The 20,010-nt window shown below is 34.5% G+C and overlaps 1 protein-coding gene across 1 annotated transcript in view; it reads left to right on the top strand.

Annotated features, from left to right (window-relative positions):
• The window catches only part of HOOK1 (hook microtubule tethering protein 1), a 40,607-nt gene that overhangs the window by 6,169 nt on the left and 14,428 nt on the right, over nt 1-20,010 (top strand). Inside the window, exons 4-16 of the mRNA XM_087960365.1 lie at nt 1,469-1,519; nt 2,206-2,338; nt 3,172-3,239; nt 3,575-3,637; nt 4,577-4,660; nt 6,343-6,509; nt 11,437-11,577; nt 13,007-13,208; nt 14,175-14,285; nt 14,782-14,869; nt 14,951-15,011; nt 15,663-15,803; nt 19,622-19,715. Coding sequence (XP_087816491.1) covers nt 1,469-1,519; nt 2,206-2,338; nt 3,172-3,239; nt 3,575-3,637; nt 4,577-4,660; nt 6,343-6,509; nt 11,437-11,577; nt 13,007-13,208; nt 14,175-14,285; nt 14,782-14,869; nt 14,951-15,011; nt 15,663-15,803; nt 19,622-19,715 — 1,404 coding nt within the window. The remainder of the gene's footprint in view (nt 1-1,468; nt 1,520-2,205; nt 2,339-3,171; nt 3,240-3,574; nt 3,638-4,576; nt 4,661-6,342; nt 6,510-11,436; nt 11,578-13,006; nt 13,209-14,174; nt 14,286-14,781; nt 14,870-14,950; nt 15,012-15,662; nt 15,804-19,621; nt 19,716-20,010) is intronic.

The following is a 20,010-nucleotide window of genomic DNA, read 5'->3' on the forward strand; positions in this document are numbered from 1 at the left end:
AATGCTGCTTTCACAAGTTGCATCTATCTTCCTCCACCTGCGAGTGCGTACATAGCTATGTTGCTTCTTTTTTATTGAATTCTATTTTATTTACACATTTTAGTTCATGAATTTACATTGTTACTATAAATGGATTGAAGTATCTAATAATACCAATTATAAACAACATATAAAATCCTTTTATAAAATATAGCAAATGTTTCCTTGAAGCCTGACTGGAATATATTAACAAACTCAATCCATCCAGGGGACCAACTCCTAACTGACATTGGACAAACATTTTATTTGAAGGATGACTTGGATGGCTTTGCCTAACATTATTTCTCCATCAGAGTTTTACCTCCTACACATCTGAAAGACAAGCTTGAGGAAGAAATAAAGAGATGAGGAAATGTCACCATAATAGACCATAGAATGTTTTAATTTGAAAGTTTGAACAAAATATAAAACAATTAAACATAGCCAAAAAGGCATTAAGAGTTGTTAACCTAATCCTATGTAGCTTTTTCTCTGGTAATATCACACTACTAACCAGAGCATACAAAACATTTGCTAGACAATACTCGAATACAGTTCATCAGTCTGGAACCCACATTACGTATCTGATATTAGCACAATTGAGAAAGTCCAGAAATATTTCACAAGAAGAGTTCTCCACTCCTCTACTCGTTGTAGAATACCTTATGCCACCAGACTTGAAATTCTAGAACTTGAGTTACGCCGTCTTCGGTCTGATTTAAGCATGGTATATAAAATCATACATTGCAATGTCCTACCTGTCAATGAATACTCAGCTTCAACCATAACAACACAAGAGCACACAATAGATACAAACTCAAAGTTAACCGCACCAAACTTGATTGCAGGAAATACGACTTCAGCAATAGAGTGGTCAATGTCTGGAATACTCTACCCGACTCTGTAGTTTCTTCCCCAAACCCCAAAAACTTTAACCTTAGACTGTCTACTATTGACCTCACCTCTTTCCTAAGAGGTCTGTAGGGGCGTGCATAAGCGCACCAACGTGCCTACCGTCCCTGTCCTATTGTTTCTCTTATTCTTCTTTTATTTTTCTTATATGTACCCATTTCATGTATTCACAACTATGTATACACTTATACTTATTATCTTGTAAACAATTGGCAAATCAAATAAATAAATAAATAAATAAAATAAATTCAATATTTTCTCTAATAAATAAAATAACGTTTTCCATTCTAAAGCAGACAAAAAAAATTTGGGGTGTGCATCTGCTTGCTCTATGAAAGTATTGTGTTACATTTTGTTTTTTACTTTATTCCCTGTGCTTGGATTTATCACATTTGTAAAGCTAAATTTTCTTTTGGTAGAGTCGATTTTGTAGAAATTAAATTTGTTGAATAAAGATTGCATTTCAAAACGTTAATTATAACTTTCAAATATATGAAAATAGTGTATTCTCACTCAATTGTCATTTTAAATATTTTAGGCTAGCAATTTGAAGAAGATTCTTCAAGGAATTATGGATTATTATCATGAGGTATGAAAAACCATACTCTGTAAAATATGCTTCTTTATCATCTTAGTTATAAATCTCAGTTTGTAGAATATTTTATCTATTATTTTCATGTCTACTATACATGTAAAACTTCCATGGATGAGCTTAACTTTGCTGTTCTATTACTAGTATTTTGTTCCATGAAGACTTTATAAGTTTTGTATTTATTTGAAAAAGAAAATATTTTTTAGAAAAGTATTTTTGTTTTCCTATCTCTTCCCACTTTAGATGCTATGTTGTAATGATCAATATTCGGTTTTTTAAAAAAGTTCAGTTGCAGTACTTATTACTGGTGAATTTCGTAACATTCATGTGAGGTATAATTTGAATGAAGAAATGTCCTCTGCTATAAAAAAGCAATTCTAAAACCTAAGGTTTACTCTCCTTCCAAAGTATTCTAACTAAATTTGTTTCTATTGAGTAAGGAGTTGGAATAGACCAAGTAGTCTCAGCCTATCAGATATTGAAGCTCTGTGGGTGACTTTGGGCAAGTCACAATCTCTTGAACCAACCGGTCCTGACAGGGTGGTTGCTGTAAAAGGAAAAAAATAACTGCATGTGGTGTGAGCCTTCAGGAGGAAAGCTGTGATATAAATTCAACAACAAATCCCCCCACATTTCATTATAACATAATTTTGGGCTTCCTTTAAAAAAATTTTTTTTTACAGTTTTTGGCTCAGCAAATCTCAGAAGATCTTCTTCCTGATTTAAACCAAATATCTGAACATTCTAATCCAGTAGAGCTTGGCAGGTTATTGCAGCTCATTTTAGGCTGTGCAGTCAACTGTGAAAAGAAGCAAGGTAAATAAATGTTCTCTGAATAAACAGCTCAATTTGTCTTTTATATCAGTGAAACCGAAATATTAACTCTTTCATTTCTGGATGAAGCAAAGTTTAAAAAACGTAATATTTAGACTGTCTAAATATTTAAATTCATGTGCTATGTTCCAAAAAGCATGTTGGAAAGTATGCAATACATGAAGCAGAATGAATATATTATTAACAGAGAAATTTTGGTAAATATTTTTAAGTTGCATTGTCATCTAATCATTGCCCAAGCAGGAGAGAGCCAAGCAAGGAAAGCAAAACGAACCCCTTCTGGTTCACTCCAACAAGAGAAGCATTAGTACTGTATTCAAGTGATTGGTAGCTTGCACTTGAAATACTTGGGGAGATGATGTATCTGCACATTTATGGTTATAGCTATGTTGTCCAATCACACCCACTTCATGTTGTCTTGGAAAGTAAATTCCCTTTGAAAATTAACTAAGCCTGTTTAGAACCAAAAGCACAGTTAACTTTGGCTGTATTAGCATGCCATACCAATGTATGGTTTACTATATCTTGAGTGGCAGTGTATTTATGTGCTCTCCTTTCCTATTGGGAAGCTGAATTCTATCCAATTGGCAGATACTGTCCATCAGCAGATGGATTTTGTTGGCTGCAATGCAAAGTATGTTGCTTAAGATCTTCAGTCTATCGCAGTAATGCAGAACTGGAGAATGCAAGATAGCTAAGATTCAACTACAGAGAGGACTTTAGAAATGAACTGCAGACAAGGCTGTCCATTTATGTGTCCTGGGTCTTTATTTGTTGTGTAGGATATCTCATTAAAAAAAACTCTTGCTTTGTAGAACATATACAAGTTATAATGACACTAGAGGAGTCTGTTCAGCACGTCGTCATGGCTGCTATCCAAGAGGTAAGAAAAAAAGAGTTAACAGAAAAATTGGAATTGATTCCTTAAAAAAGGGGGGGGGAGTTGGAGTTATCTAGTGTTGCAGTAGAGATAAGACAACTAATATTACTCAAATATTTGTGGATTCTAGTCTTTCATATGTACATATGTTTGTTTAAATTATGTAATGATAGTTATTTAAATTGGCAGTGAAAAGGCATGTGTGAAAAAATGTGAAATGCGTATTGAATATGGATTATTTCATATATTTTAAGGAAAATAATATCAGCTAATCTCTTATGAACCTGTTTTAGACCATGCATAATTAAGAATTCTGCCTTAATTTTTTATTGTTGCAGTTAATGAGCAAAGAGATTTTGGGCTTTGTTGCAAGTGATATATCCAGTGATGTGGAGCAACAGGTAACTGATAACACTATCTTTTTAGCTTTTAGTAATCTTTTCCTGTAATTTCTGATGAAAGTCTAGTTAATGAATTTATCATTGTATGTACTTTTTCATTTCTGGAAACCTGATAGGACACAAGTACTGGAAGAAACATTCTGTTGTGTAATACAGATCACCTAATTTTTTCCCCCAAATCTGTCACAATCCATTATGTTTGATGGTTCAGCAGTGAGAGAGAGAGAGAGGAAGAAAAAAAGAGAAAATGTATTTATTAAGGGAATAAGTTGATTTTATGTTAACATTTTCATAGGAGGCTGCCGCGACTTTTGATCTCAGCATGATAATAACTCATCCCAACTTATGTTTGAAAGAGAAAGTGTAACAAGGAGAGAAGGGGCACTGAGGTGGAAAGATAGGTCAGAGGGAGGCTGGGAGTCCTAAATGTCCATCTTGCAGCAACACAGATTTAGAAATATATTTAGTATCTCTGTAAGATAATATTTAAGGGAATATAGATTTATTATTAAAAAGTGGTTTATATATTTTATAAACCAATTGCATTCTTATATAAATGTTATTTTACTCTCTTTGTTTAACTATTAACCTGGAGTGCTATGTTCTTTAAAGAAAAAAGTAGGATGAAAAATAAAAGCATTTTAAAACCAAAATAGGTTTTGCTGGTGGCAACAACAGAAGTACATTTTGCAGAGATAGTAATATTTTGATTATTTTAAAGAATAAGATCATAAGAAAGAGGTTCCAAGGACCAGGAAAGTATATGACAGAGACAAATATGATTATTTAGAAGGTATGATCATTACCAACTTGCCTTCTATTTAATCAACATTCTTTTTGTCCTGAATACCCATAAGTACATTTCACATTTATTGGACATAAGGTCAAGAAATTTGTTTTTCTAAATGTTTGAAAATTATCATCTCAACATTTTTAAAGCTGAAAAGAGCAATGGAAGAACTTAATGAAGTCATTGCAGAAAAAGAAGAATTGAAGCAGAGATGTCAAGAACTAGATTTGCAGGTAACTATATTTTTCCAAGTACATTTCATTAAAGAAAATGTAATTGATTAATATCTACCTTAAATGCCTACAATCAGATTGTCTTAAAAACATCTTCTATTGTGTTGTGATTAAACACTCTGATGCTTTGTTTTCCAAAAGTTTATATTAGTTACGATATTCCTCATGTTATTGTTTTAGTACTTAAGGACTTTTTTCTATGAAATTAATGTCCCAACAGTCTTTCACTGTTATTTTGAATGTGTTTTATTGCAGATTTTACAAATAATATTTTGTAGCTTTTTCCTCTACGTTAAATATACAATGTTTAGAATACTTTTTAAAATATTTAAGATGTAAATCTATTGTAAGCTATAAATACTTGTCCCTGACAACAATTATTAATATAAATTAATGATTCTGAATATATTCATACCTATAATTGATTGCAGTTCATTTTTACAGCTTAGGAAATCTGATATCATTTGACAAAGACAACACAATAATTTAATGCCACTGTGCTATACTAAATATTTATAAGTCAAAATATACATACTTATTGCTTAATCTAATTGTTAATAAATTCATTTGTAAGGTCTCTGTGTCCCATGATATTTTACAAGAATTTAAGAAAGGTAGGTTTATATTTATTTCAGGAAGACATAACCCAAAGAGTACTTTGCATTTTAAATATCAGTGAACTAACATGTGATATGCTGTGATGTTTTGCTGTATTACAATTAACATGGTGGCTTTCACCACAAAACATACTTATGGGGCTGTTTTGTTAATATGAGAATCCTTCTTTGATTGTTAATATACTTACAGTATTGTGCTCTTTCTAGCTTGTGATATTTTCAGAAATATTTGCAAAATGCATGAATCTTTTTATCCATTGATCTATAAATGTGATGCTGTCTAAATTTTACTTAATGCTACTTGTTTTGGCTCTTGAAATTGCTTTTTACACAGCTATTCACTACTAAGTATTATTATTACTTAGTTCTCTGCTTTGTTATCTTCAGTTTATAAACTGACCAACATTTTTCTACATGCTAATAATACTTCCCTTTTTAATCCCTTTTCTGTTTTTACAGAAATATGGAAATTTTATCTGGGTGGATTTTGATCTGATTCAACAATTCTTGTGTTTTTATGTCAGATAAAGGAAAGGTGTCTTGCTGGATCATTCCTGAGTCTACTTGGCTCAGTTCTTATATCATTTAAGACTGTTTTGAAGTTCTTCCCTTATTTTCCACTGCATATAATAGTCTGGAAGACTTTTTCCGTGTTGATTTTGTTTTGTTACTGTGACTGGTAATCTTGATTATATAAGTCCTAAGTGTTGCTGATTTAGAACAGAAGAGCTACAAATAGAGGATGATGTGCAGCTAATGGTTCTATATGTGGATTCACAGAGAGAAGTGCAAGAAACAGAGAAATGGAAATACATATACTGAAATAACAAGGATTGCACTTGATTTTATATAATTGCATAGTGTACATTAATTAATGCAATCATTTTTGTGCTTATCTGCTAATCTGTATTAAATATATGTTTAATTTAGGAAGCAGATAATTTGACTGGAGGTTAGTCACTTCTTTTTCTGAGATAAAAACCCCTTGTGCCAATATTTGAATAATTACACACTGTTAATGATCTTGATGACTTTATTATTCTGAAATGGATTCTGGATCTTTAGGTGGCTGCCCTTCAAGAGGAAAAATGCAGTTTAATGTCTGAAAATGAGATAATGAATGACCGATTGGATCAGTTAGATGGTTCATTTGATGATACAAACACAGCAGTTGCCAAAAAGTATTTTCATGCACAGTTACAACTAGAACAATTACAAGAAGAAAATTTCAGGTATGAATTAATATAACCCAGCCACTTTTTCTATCACTGTTGCAGCTTGAGTTGTTTACTGAAACATAATAGAAAATGTTTCTGAAGTGCTACCTAATGCAAAAAGCTATAGTATAGCTTTTGTACATTCCCCATTTTAAATTCTGAAAATTTATATATTTCTGAAGTTATTATTGTAGTTTTTGCAGTGCTAGCTATGGTCTATTAGGTCTGGAGCTGTCAAAGGCCAGCCTTCTCTTATATTATCCTGTTCATTTATGACTATTTCTTGAAGAGGCCTTGCCTAGCTGTCTGTATGCTATAGAGATTCATATTGTTTTCTTCAGTAATTGTACATACTCTGTAGATGCAGTTTCCAGAGAGATTATTATAAAACTAATATAGTCCATTCCATGTGTTGGGATGATGTTATGAACATGTATAAAACATTGGGATTGTTCATACTGGCTATTATGCGAGCATTCTTTTAACTCATACCATCTCCAAGTTGAGTAGAGTCTACATGAACTGCTTGAGCCAAGTTTATTGATCTATGCAAGGGATAGAGTACAAGGTTCTACCCTCTGAGAGAGTGCCAAGACAAATCTTATATAATGGATTTATTACAGGAAAAAGGACAGTATAACCCTTCCATGTCATAACCCAGCCAAATCCATATCTGTAGCGATCTAGCATTTTTAGTCTTTGATTTGTTTAGTCAGCAACCTTGAGTAACACAGAATTGACAAGGGGTCAGTTTCCTCTCCTCTGGTACAAAAGTCCCGAGTTTGCAGTTTTAGTTCCTTAGAAAGTTCTATTTTATTCTCAAGCATTAGGTTAAGCATTGAGGCTTTTCTCAAGTCATTCCTGCTAGGCCAAACTAGTTTATTAATTATTTGCTCTTTCACCACTACCAGATCTCATTGATCAGACATTATATTCAGTTCATTTTTTTTCCTACTGTAGTATAATACATGTGTAATATACTGCTTTTTATTAGTGTAATCTTTTGTTTTGATTCTTTGCTTACCTCATCCATCTAATGACACTATGTACATAATTTCACATTACTATATGGTTAAGATCTATAACCTTCAAATTTAGTGAGAACAATCAACCAATGGAACAGCTTGCCCTCGGAAGTTGAGGGAGCGCCATCACTTGAGACTTTGAAGAAGAGATTGGAGTGCCATTTGTCAGAAAGGGTGGTTGGACTAGATGACCTATAACGTCCCTTCCAACTCTGATTATCTGTATCTTAAAAATTTACATGATCACCTATCCTATTTGCCATAATTTTGGGCAACTTATAAAAGCAGTGACAAGAACATACAAATAATAAAACCTATATATTCCCCCCACCCTGCTCAACCCACCCCCCTCTGAAATTCTGGGTTCCCTAAAACACAACTCCAGATATTTTTTAAAACAAGAACACAATCTTTGGGGCAACTTCCGGTTGCAAGGCTTCGGCGGCGGCAGGAATCCGCTTCTCTGCGGGTCCCTGCTGCGCTCGCCGCTGAGGTACCCCCGATCCAACTGGATTTGGGGGTTGTCGCTACTCCGAAGGGGCAGCGGAAGACAGAGGAGATCCGGGCAGGGGTCTGGGGATATCGCACCCCCTTTCCCCAGCCGGCTAGACTCCTTTTTCCTGAGGCGGTGGAGCGGCTGTCAGAAATGGCAGCCACAAAGGAATCTTCAACCGGATAAGACTGTGCAGGAGGAAGAACCAGAAGGAGAAGTTTTCTTGGCTGAACCGGGACATTAAGTTACTTTTAAAACACCCTGGAAACCTGACTTTTGGGGGGGTTGAGCAGGGTGGGGGGAATATATAGGTTTTATTATTTGTATGTTCTTGTCACTGCTTTTATAAGTTGCCCAAAATTATGGCAAATAGGATAGGTGATCATGTAAATTTTTAAGATACAGTTAATCAGAGTTGGAAGGGACGTTATAGGTCATCTAGTCCAACCACCCTTTCTGACAAATGGCACTCCAATCTCTTCTTCAAAGTCTCAAGTGATGGTGCTCCCTCAACTTCCGAGGGCAAGCTGTTCCATTGGTTGATTGTTCTCACTAAATTTGAAGGTTATAGATCTTAACCATATAGTAATGTGAAATTATGTACATAGTGTCATTAGATGGATGAGGTAAGCAAAGAATCAAAACAAAAGATTACACTAATAAAAAGCAGTATATTACACATGTATTATACTACAGTAGGAAAAAAAATGAACTGAATATAATGTCTGATCAATGAGATCTGGTAGTGGTGAAAGAGCAAATAATTAATAAACTAGTTTGGCCTAGCAGGAATGACTTGAGAAAAGCCTCAATGCTTAACCTAATGCTTGAGAATAAAATAGAACTTTCTAAGGAACTAAAACTGCAAACTCGGGTTGTTTCCAAAAGATTGTTACAGCAGCGAAAGTGCTGAAAGGAAAGTTCACTCCCCTTCCTTACGGAGTAAGCAAATGAGCACAGAAAAACCTGCTTCTTTAAGGTAAAAACAAGCTCTTTGTTATAAGTGGGAAGGAGAGGACTAAAAAAAATCTTTAAAAATTTGTTGGAGGAGACGCCTCGAAGATTATAAGATCAGCAACCAACTGTAATATGGCTTTAAAATATATTTGGGATTTTGCCCCAGGAGGAAAAATTGCAAAGAGAAGAAGAGGAAATAATGTCTGTCTGTTTGGATTGTTTGATAACTTTGACATTTGGAAATTACTTTAAGATTAAAAACATCTGGGTTGTTCTTAAAAATTGACAATGGCACTATCTGTGAATGAATTAAAAATGGAATATGAAAAATTAAAAGAAAGACAACAAAAAGGCAAGGATTCTTTGGGAGCTGTCTTCCACTTTTTAGAAATGGCGGTTTCTACATACCAGCAAATACTTGAGGTAGAAGAAGAACAGGAAGAAGCCATTTTTAATGGACAAAAAAGTTCAATTAAGAAAGAAAATAGGAAGAGAGGAAGGAAAAATGAGAATTTAAGATTCAATAAAGCAACCAAGAAAAAGAAAAATAAGGTGAAAAAAAGGTACAATGTTAGAAAGCAACTGAAAAGAGAAATACAACAGAGAGGGGAAGTTAAAAAGGTGGAGGTTAGGAGAGGGGGGGGCAAAAAGACCAGACTGGAGAAGAAAGGGAGGGGAAAAGGGGAAAAAAGCCACGGTTTGAAACGATGCCAAAAAGCAGATTTTTTTTAGAGATAAAGGATAAAGGATAGTGTATAATTAAGGAAAGATTCTGCAAGAGTACATAAGATAGTATTGTAGTATTTGCATTTGAAATAGTTTACTGGAATATTATAAGATTTAACAAAATATTAAAATGTTTAATAATGATAGATCTCAATATTTAATAAAATATTAAAGAGAATGTGTAAAATGATTAATGTTTAGTTATAGTTTAATTTGTTATTGTCTTAATGTTATTATAAATTTATTATTTCATTTTCTTATTTTAAAATAATGTATTAATTAGAATTAGAACTAGAATGGAAATTATATACTTAACTATATTATAAATTTATTATTCTTTTATTTTAAAAGGCAACATGTAGAATGTACTAAGCAGAATCAGGATGGAAATTATGTACTATTTTAAGTGTTACTTTAGGGGAAAGATAGAAAGGCGTCACACTTTAAAAGTGATTACAGGGGAATTTTTTTTTTGTTAAAGAGAAGAGATAAATAGACAATTGGAAAAGAACGGACAAAGGATACAAGCATAATGATTTTAAAATAAGATGAAATAAACAAAATATAATTAAGAGAGTGAAAAGAAGGGAGAAGTTATATAGAAAATATAGAATGGTTAATAAGATATGAATGGTATATAAGGTGAGCATGAATCTGATTTAGGTCTGTAAAAAAAGATGTAACCCGGGGCTAAGCCACTTTTCAAAAGAAGTTTTATGTTTTGGTTAGCTATGTTTGATTGAGAATTAATAAAACCTTGGAGGGATAAAATTAAAGGGAGAGAAAAGACATGTACAAATGATAACTAAGGAGGTTTTATCTTTTTATGTCTTGTTTTATGTTTTGTATTTTGTGTGTTTATGTTTGATTGAGAATTAATAAAACCTTGATAGAAAGAAATATAATTGAATAAAAGTGAAGGGAGAAATAATTAGAAATTTGGAAAAGATATATAGGTGTTTAAATGGAAATGTGATCATTTGGAACTATGTTGTATAAATGTTTATATTCGATTGAGAATCAATAAAACTTTGATAGAAAGAAATATAATTGAATAAAAGTGAAGGGAGAAATAATGAGAAATTTGGAAAAGATATATATGTGCTTAAATGGAAATGTGATAATGTGGAACTATGCCTTAAAAAATAATGTTTTATTTGCCTTGTTAAAACTTATAAGTAATTTTTAGAAAGGAGGTTTTATGCTTTTATGTCCTATGTTTTTGTTTGTCTTCAAAAAATCAATAAAGTTTTTTTTAAAAAAAAAAAAACACAATCTTTGGACTCCAGCCTTAATATGTCTCAATGCCTGCGGAAAAATCCAGCTTTTGGAAAACTAGAAGAATGGGTGCCTTCCAGATCTTAGAGAGGTGGAGGGTGTTCTACAGGGTGTGGGACTAATGTGCCATTACTGAGTAGTTACATATCCTAAGTTTGTATTATGGTGTCAATTTTGAGTTTGCTTTATTTTTTTTAATAAAGGTTGTAATTCATTGCTTTAGATGTTTAATTTTTAATAATGCAGAAACTGTTTACGGTCTTTCTCTTTATGACATAGAAACTGACATAAAAGTTACAATGTTAAGATTACATTTCATTTGCTCCCAATATGCTTGCATACGAAAAATTATACAAATTTCTGTGCTTAAACTTTTCCATATATTTTTATGAATTATACCATAATGTTTTATACTAAGGAAGTTGATAGTAAATCCCTTTCTATTAATTTTGTTTTTGCAAAGACTTGAAACTACAAAAGATGATTACCGTGTTCATTGTGAAGAGCTTGAGAAACAACTGATTGAGCTGCAACATCGAAATGATGAACTGACGTCTCTGGCAGAAGAGTCCCGGGCTCTGAAGGATGAAATTGATGTTCTTAGGTATACAGAATAAATCCAGTTCACTATGTTACTATCCTGTTTAATATGCAGTATTCTATCATCTTGGAGTTTTCAAAGAATATACCAAACTCTTTCAGCTGCTGCCCTTCCCCCACATTTATTTATTAATTTCCTGTCTTTCCTGAGAGAGAGTGTCTGGCCCAAGTCATCCAGCCACTTTTCATGCCTAATGCAGGACTAGAACTCATAATCTCCTGGCTTTTAGTCTGGTGCCTTAACCACTAAACCAAAGTAAGACATTGTATATTGTTTCCCTTTGCAGCTACACCTGTTTTTAATAGTTTAATTGAGAGGATTATTCACAAACACTATTGTCATTTTTACATCTATATCATTGGTGCAATAAGGTCATTACAGAAGCGGCATAAATTACAGGAGAAAATGGTGTAGTGTGTTTTATAGTACTGACATCTGCAAAATTGAAGACTCACTGTATTGTCCATCTCAAAGCCTTCCAGATACTCTCATCTCAGGATTCACTGTTACTCGGGGCACAGTAGATGTGAATTCTAAGGGAGACAGACTAACATGTTTGGGACTCAACTCAGTGAAGTATGGAAGAGCTTTCATTATGATATAGTACAATAACTTCCTTCCTTTTTTGCAACATTCAGAACATCCAAGATTCTGCCACTGAAATTTGGCAGCAAGCTATTAAATTCTCACAGTCTTTGTCGTGTGTTTACTATTCAATTTTTTCCTAGGTATTTGGTTCTATTTCCTAAATAATACAGCAACTAAAATAAGCCTTGTGCTTCCAATACTTAAAGTTTTTATTTTATATTCTCGATAGACTTTGTTTCTTGTAGATTCTTACATGTAATACTTTAAATTGTTCTCGAGTAACAAATATTTAATATGGAAATTGCAAATTACTTTTATATGCATGTCTTATAACTGGTACCTTATGTAGCATAAAATAATACACCAGATTGTCATTCAATCTCTAACTAAGATACTAATTTTGAATTAAGTATTGAAGGAATCTTTTAACTCTGCTAAACAAACCTCCTAATTTTCAGTTGGGTATTGCAGCATTTTAGCTTTCATAGTATTTCTGTATTCACTAATAATAGCCTCTTGAAATGTATAAAACCTCTCTTGGGGAGCCTGTGACTATTTTCTTCCTTCAATATAGAAGAGCTTTGATTCAAAAGGAAAGCCTACCCTGAAGTGGCATGGATCATTGCCTAGTAAAAGGAGGAAGTCATTCATGACTGCAGTTGATGCTCCAGTTTTAATTATGTAGAACTGAAAAGTCTTATTTTCTTATTAGTTTATCATGCTGGCAATTTGAACCCAAGAGAAAATATTTTATAAATAAGATCTTACTTTTCACTTAAGTATTTGCATTTTGTTTTCTGATGGCTCAATTATGCTTTTGAAATAACTGAATATGTTATTGTAGGACTGTTGCTGATAAAACAAATAAATTGGAGTCGACGGTTGAGGTGTATCGCAAAAAGTTGGAAGACTTGAATGACTTTCGGAGACAGGTGAAAATACTTCAGGAAACAAACATGATGTATATGCATAACACAGTTAGCCTAGAAGAAGAATTAAAGAAAGCAAATGCAGCTCGTACACAGTTGGAAACTTACAAAAGGCAGGTAAGAAATGTTTCCTTTCATCTTGTTTGAATTTATGTGTTTTTTTCGTACTATTTCAGTCGAATAAAAGTCTTCACTTTTAGGTCTAAAAAAGCTGAGGATGAAAAGTGATTTCCTCCTTATGTTGTCCTTGCAAGTATTTTTATTGTTTATATCAACAGTACTTCACTCATATTCATTTTATTCGAATAAGGTAACCTTATTGTAGATTTAGCATTACCAGTAATACTTACGTGTCTTCAACTGTGCAGTTAGTTGTATTAAGCATACAATCATGAAAACTAGTGCCATAATTCTACAAGACCTATGTTCTATTAATTGAATCTGTTAACCTAAATTTCTAAGCATTAAATGATGTATGCTAAGATGAAATGCTTCAGAAGAACAATTAACTACAGGGATTCTTTGATTTATAACCACAATTGAGCCCAAAATTCATGTTGATAAGCAGTGATATTTGTTAAGTGAGTTTTGCCCCATTTTAGGACCTTTTCTTGTCACAGTTGTTAAGTGAATCACTGCCGTTGTTAAGTTAGGATAAATAGTTGTTAAGTGAATCTGGCTTCCCCATTGATTTTGCTTGTCAGAAGGTCACAAAAAGTGATGACGTGACCTTGGGACACAGCAACGGTCATAAATATGAACCAATTGTCAAGCATCCAAACTCTGATAATGTGACCATGAGGATGCTGCAATGGTTGTAAAGTGTAAAAAATGGCCATAAGTCACTCTTTTCAATGCTATAGTAACATCGAATGGTCACTAAATGAACTGTTTAAAGTCAAAGACTAATATATTCCATTTAACTGGGGAAAAATTGATTTCCAGCTAATGCTGAAAAGATTACAGGTTCTCATGAAGATAATGAAATCCTGATTGTAACACTATTTCTGCTCCAGTATTACGGAAGAAGTTATTTCAGATTACCAAGTTCTAAAACCTTTATTGGTTTTCTTTTTAAACCAGATCCAGGAACTTCATAACAAGCTCTCTGAAGAATCCAAAAGAGCAGATGCACTAGCTTTTGAAATGAAACAATTGGAAGAGAAGCATGAAACATTAATTAAAGAGAAAGAGGTGAGGTTTCAACTAATGCGGAAATACAGTTTTCGAAATATTGGGAAGTCAAGATATCTATGTGGATTGGGAAGACGAAGTGGGTTACTTAGAATGTTGAGTCTCGAAAAATTTGCAATGTAATGATAAATTGTTTTAGACCAGGGGTGTTAACTCGATCGTGTCGCAGGCCGCATCATGACGTATCACAAAGTGTTTTTTGCCTTTGTGGAGCTGGGGTGGGTATATGCTCCGTGGGCTGTATCCAACCCGCAGTCCTCCAGTTTGACGGGCCTGTTTTTAAGCCATCATAGAAGATGTTACCATACATTATGAAAACTGCTTTATTCTTTTTGAGAATGATGTTCTATATTCTATAACAGAATCATGTTATGTTATTAAGAGTTATTCTGGGATATCATTTTCACGTGGAGAAGCAATTAAAGCTCTCATACAATATTAAGAGCCAAGTATTTTGATATGCATCTACCATTATCAAATGACTTTTTATTTTCAGAGATTAATAATTCAACGTGATGCATTGAAAGAGACCAATGAAGAGCTCAGGTATTCACAAATGCAGCAGGATCATCTGAATCAAACAGGTACTCAAAAAAAAATATTTAGGATCATTTTTGCTTTGACTCCATGGAAAGTAGTCTCATGATCTTGCTTTATGCCCTCAGGTGTATCTACTATGAAAAGCCATGAAAATCTTGCTGCTGAAATTCTGCCTGTGGAATTTAGGTAAGAGACGTAAACACATGTAAAATGAAGTATGAATCTTATTTATAATGCGATAGAATATCAGACAATATAGAAATCCCATATTCTTATAAAGATAAAACCCTAAATATTGGAAAGGGGGATTTCTAATTTGAATCAATTTAGAAAACTTCTGTACTCTCAATTAAAAAGAAAGTAATCAATACAAGAAATACAGCGATAACTCTGTATGTCTGGTTAAAAACGAGACTGGATTTTTACAAATTTCATTATATAGCTTTATAGTGTTAAGTCTTTCCTGGTAAGAGCCTTTCCAGAGGATCAGACATGTATCAGCAAAGGAATAAGTTGATACTGGGGATTTACTAATTTATGGAAGAATAAAGCCAGATTCAATTTCTTTACCATCACTATTTCAGACAATGCGGTTAGAGGCTGCTTTTGAGGAAGAAGTCTGTAATCTATGTGCATGTCTATCTGCTATTTTTAAGAGGTTTTCTTGGGCCTTTCTGCTGAAATGAAATTAACACATGACTAGGTCTGCAAACAGATTTTTGTGCATAATATCACATCAACTGCCAATTTTATTGTAATATACAGTAAGCCCTGTTTTATAATGTTGGAGGAAAATGCAGTATTTTGTCTGCTTACAAATTTTATTTTAAATCTCAGAGAAATGTTCATTCGGCTTCAACATGAAAACAAGATGCTTCATTTGCAACAAGAAGGATCAGAAAATGAACAAATTGCAGGGCTTCAAGAGAAGCTGGAACAAAAAAATCGGATGATAAATGAATTAGAAACTGAAAACAGGTGATTCTCCATATAACATTGATTTAATACTATTTTTAATAAATACAAAAAACTTGTGAGAGACACAGAAAACATACTGAATGATAGAAAGCACATGAAAGACTGATTGGCTCCACACTGATGGGTGCAAATGGACTGAAAGTGGACTTTCCTACTCAGTCTACTCCTAGAGTTGCTTATAAATATTAAACAGGGGACCCTGTCTAAATGAAGTAGATTGTGATTCACTGGGAAAGAGAGATCCTTAAAACGTAGGGCCAGACAGTTTCTTTGAGTGGAACTCTACTGTCAGCTGCACTTTCCTCTGATTTCCTTTCAGTTCCCGTATGACAAAGTACAGATGTTCATCACTTACTGACCATTCATTCAGCAACCATTCGAAGTTGTGATAGCACTGAGCGAGTTGTGCTTACAACTAGTTCCAACTATTTATTTTATTTATTTTATTTATTTGATTTGCCAATTGTTTACAAGATAATAAGTATAAGTGTATACATAGTTGTGAATACATGAAATGGGTACATATAAGAAAAATAAAAGAAGAATAAGAGAAACAATAGGACAGGGACGGTAGGCACGTTGGTGCGCTTATGCACGCCCCCTACAGACCTCTTAGGAAAGGGGTGAAGTCAATAGTAGACAGTCTAAGGTTAAAGTTTTTGGGGTTTGGGGAAGAAACTACAGAGTCGGGTAGAGTATTCCAGACATTGACCACTCTATTGCTGAAGTCGTATTTCCTGCAATCAAGTTTGGTGCGGTTTACTTTGAGTTTGTATCTATTGTGTGCTCTTGTGTTGTTATGGTTGAAGCTGAAGTATTCATTGACAGGTAGGACATTGCAATGTATGATTTTGTATACCATGCTTAAATCAGACCGAAGACGGCGTAATTCAAGGTTTTCTAGTTCTAGAATTTCAAGTCTGGTGGCATAAGGTATTCTACAACGAGTAGAGGAGTGGAGAACTCTTCTTGTGAAATATTTCTGGACTTTCTCAATTGTGCTAATATCAGATATGTAATGTGGGTTCCAGACTGATGAACTGTATTCGAGTATTGGTCTAGCAAATGTTTTGTATGCTCTGGTTAGTAGTGTGATATTACCAGAGAAAAAGCTACGTAGGATTAGGTTAACAACTCTTAATGCCTTTTTGGCTATGTAGTTGCAGTGGGCTCTAGCACTTAGATCATTAGAGGTGAGTATTCCAAGGTCCTTTACAGAGCTTGGGTCATCAACAAGATCTTGACTATTCAGCTTGTATTTTATTTTCTGATTTTTTTGCCAATATGTAAGACAGAGCATTTATTTGTTGAGATTTGAAGTTGCCATTTGTTTGACCATTCTGATACATAGTCAAGATCTTTTGTAGGGTAGCAGTATTGTCTGTGGTATTGAACAGCTTTACATCATCAGCGAAGAGAATGCAATTGCTCTTAATATGATCACAGAGGTCATTTATGTAGAGTATGAAGAGAGTTGGTCCTAGAACACTGCCTTGGGGGACACCACTATTGACAGGTACAGAATTTGATAGGACGCTCCCAATTTTGACCATTTGTTGTCTGTTTGACAGGAATGCTTCTATCCAGTTATTCAGTTGTCCAGAGATACCATAGGATTTTATTTTTAGGAGTAGTTTGTCTGTGTACCACTGAATCAAAGGCTTTACAGAAGTCTATGTAGATTGCGTCTATTGCTTTGCCCTGGTCGAGTTGTGTCGTCCATATGTTTTTGCAGTGTAAGAGTTGCAGATTACAGGATAGTTTTTTTCTGAAACCAAATTGTTTATTGGAGAGTAGGTTGTTTGTCTCTAAGTGGAGGATGATGGATTGGTTAATAATTGATTCCATGACTTTACAGGTGACACAGCATAAGGAGATTGGTCTGTAATTTTCAACTAGGCTTGGGTCTCCCTTTTTGAAGATGGGGATGACTGTGGCTTGTGACCATAGGTTAGGCAAGGAGCTGGTCCTGAAAGATTTTTCAAAGATTATGCTTAGAGGTTTGGCTATGGCAGTGGATAGCTTTTTTAAGAAGTAGGCACATATTCCATCCGGTCCAATAGATAGAGATGGTTTTAGATTGCGTAGTGCTTTTTCAACATTGTCTTCTGTAAAATCGATATGTATTAGATCATTGTTGTTATCTGTGGTACGGCTAGGAAATACTGGGCATGATCCATTGCTGTTTACAAATACTGAGCCGAAGAATGTGTTAAAGAGGTTTGCTTTAATGGTGTCGTCGTTGCAGTCTTTACCATCAGGTCCTATCAAGGGTGGGATGGACCTTGAGTCCTTTAGTTTGTTGTTTACAAAATTGTAAAAAGCACGGGTGGAATTGATGCTTAGAAGGTTTTCCTCTTGTTTAATGTGATAATTGGTGCATTCGGTCTTTATCTGGTGGCATAAATTTTTGTATCGGCTTTTGAAATTGGCAACGTGACCAGATTTGTTTTTCCGCCAGAGTGATCTCTTTTTGGATTGAAGTTTCCTTATTGTTATGGGTAATCTGCTTTTTTGTTTTGTTTTGGGAGTTGTTGTTGGTACATATAGTTTGATGACTCTTTTGACTTCAAGTAAAAATAATGTAATGGTCTTCAACAGTATTGCATCCAGTGAATAGAGATTGCCAATCAAGGGATGAGAGATCGTTGTCTATAAGATCATAGTTGCCTTTTTTGAAGTTACAATTGGGGATTACATCATTGTGGTGATTTTTGTGTGGGCGTATGTTGAGACAAAAGTCAATCATATTGTGGTCACTGCTGGAAAAGGGTTCTTTAGTTTGTATTCCGTAAATTAAATTCAAACTATTGCAGAAGATGAGATTGAGGCAGTTGTTTAGTCTAGTGTTGTTGGTTACTAGTTGTTCCAGTCCCAGATTTGTAATAGCATTGTAGAAGGTTGTGTGTATGATTTCAGTTGTACATTCATTTAGGGTCCAGTCAATATGAGGTAGATTGAAATCACCAAGAAAGATAAAAGGGTATGGGCAGGATGCAGCCCATGTTAGTAATGTATTTAGCTTGTTTACATGTTCGATGTCATAATCAGGTGCTCAACTATCATGAGACTGCTATTGCTTGGCCACCAGCTTGCAGTTCTGATGGTGGATGTGTCCTATAGTTACATAGTTGTTACTTGAGACTTTCCTTATTGGCTTCCCACAAGTTAAAATTAATGGGAGAGCCAGCAGAGTAGGTTGTATGTTGCTCTGGTAAGTCCTCCTGGTCTTCCTGTGCTTGCATCACACTGCAAGCAGAGAAAGCCAGAAGGACTTATCAGAGCAACATACAACCTACTCTGCTGGCTCTCCCATTGACTTTAATTGCACAATCCGTTCCCTGGGCTTCCTGCACTTGTGCCGTAGCATCTACCCTGCAGCTTCTTAGGCTTGGATGTGGTCTGCACCAGGCCTCCAAAACCCCCCTCTGCCATCCCACAATTAATGTGCAGCATACACATGCCTTCATCCTTCTTCGCCAAGACATCCCTTTGCTCCTTACCTGGGATTCCTGCCACTTTCTGGTTAAAGATGACCCATGCGTCTTATAGTAATGACAGCAACTGGGAATGTCACTATGCTGTGCAGTCACTTGATGACTGCATTACTTAGTGACAGCAATCTCAGTTCTATTTATCATTGTAACCTGAGGATTATCTCTAATTTAATTAGAGGGATTAAGTCCCTCAATAGAGAGGTAGTCAAGGATGTTCTTGCTACCAGCTAGAATATCGGTGTTAATCTTGCAAGAACAACGATTTCATGCTTGAAGATTTGAACTCTATTAAATAGTCTTATGATTAATGCTTTATGATAGACTGAGCAAGGAGCATCTTGGGGAGCTGCAGCAGCAGATTGAAGACCTTCAGAAATCCTTGCAGGAACAAGAGTCCAAGTCAGAAAAAGAAAGGGTAGGTATGACATCGGAATATACAAGTAGTTCTTGGATTACGTCCATTTGTTCAGTGACTGTTCAAAATTATGACAGTACTGAACAGATGGTATTTACAGCAGGTCCTTGTACAGTGAGTGTTGCAGTGTGTCTGTGGTCAAGTGATTGCGATTTATGAGATTCCCTGCTGGCTTCCCACAAGAGAAGTCAGTGGGGAAGCTGGCAGGAAGTTGGAATTCCAAAAGGTATTGTTTTCACGACCTTTGCAGTCCTCGCTTAACCATGGCAATCAAGACTGGCAGAATTGCCGTTGG

The sequence above is a fragment of the Notechis scutatus genome, chromosome 3 (genome assembly GCF_049901735.1).
Source record: "Notechis scutatus isolate UNSWTSFEM ecotype Mainland chromosome 3, rNotScu1.2, whole genome shotgun sequence".
Taxonomy (NCBI): domain Eukaryota; kingdom Metazoa; phylum Chordata; class Lepidosauria; order Squamata; family Elapidae; genus Notechis; species Notechis scutatus.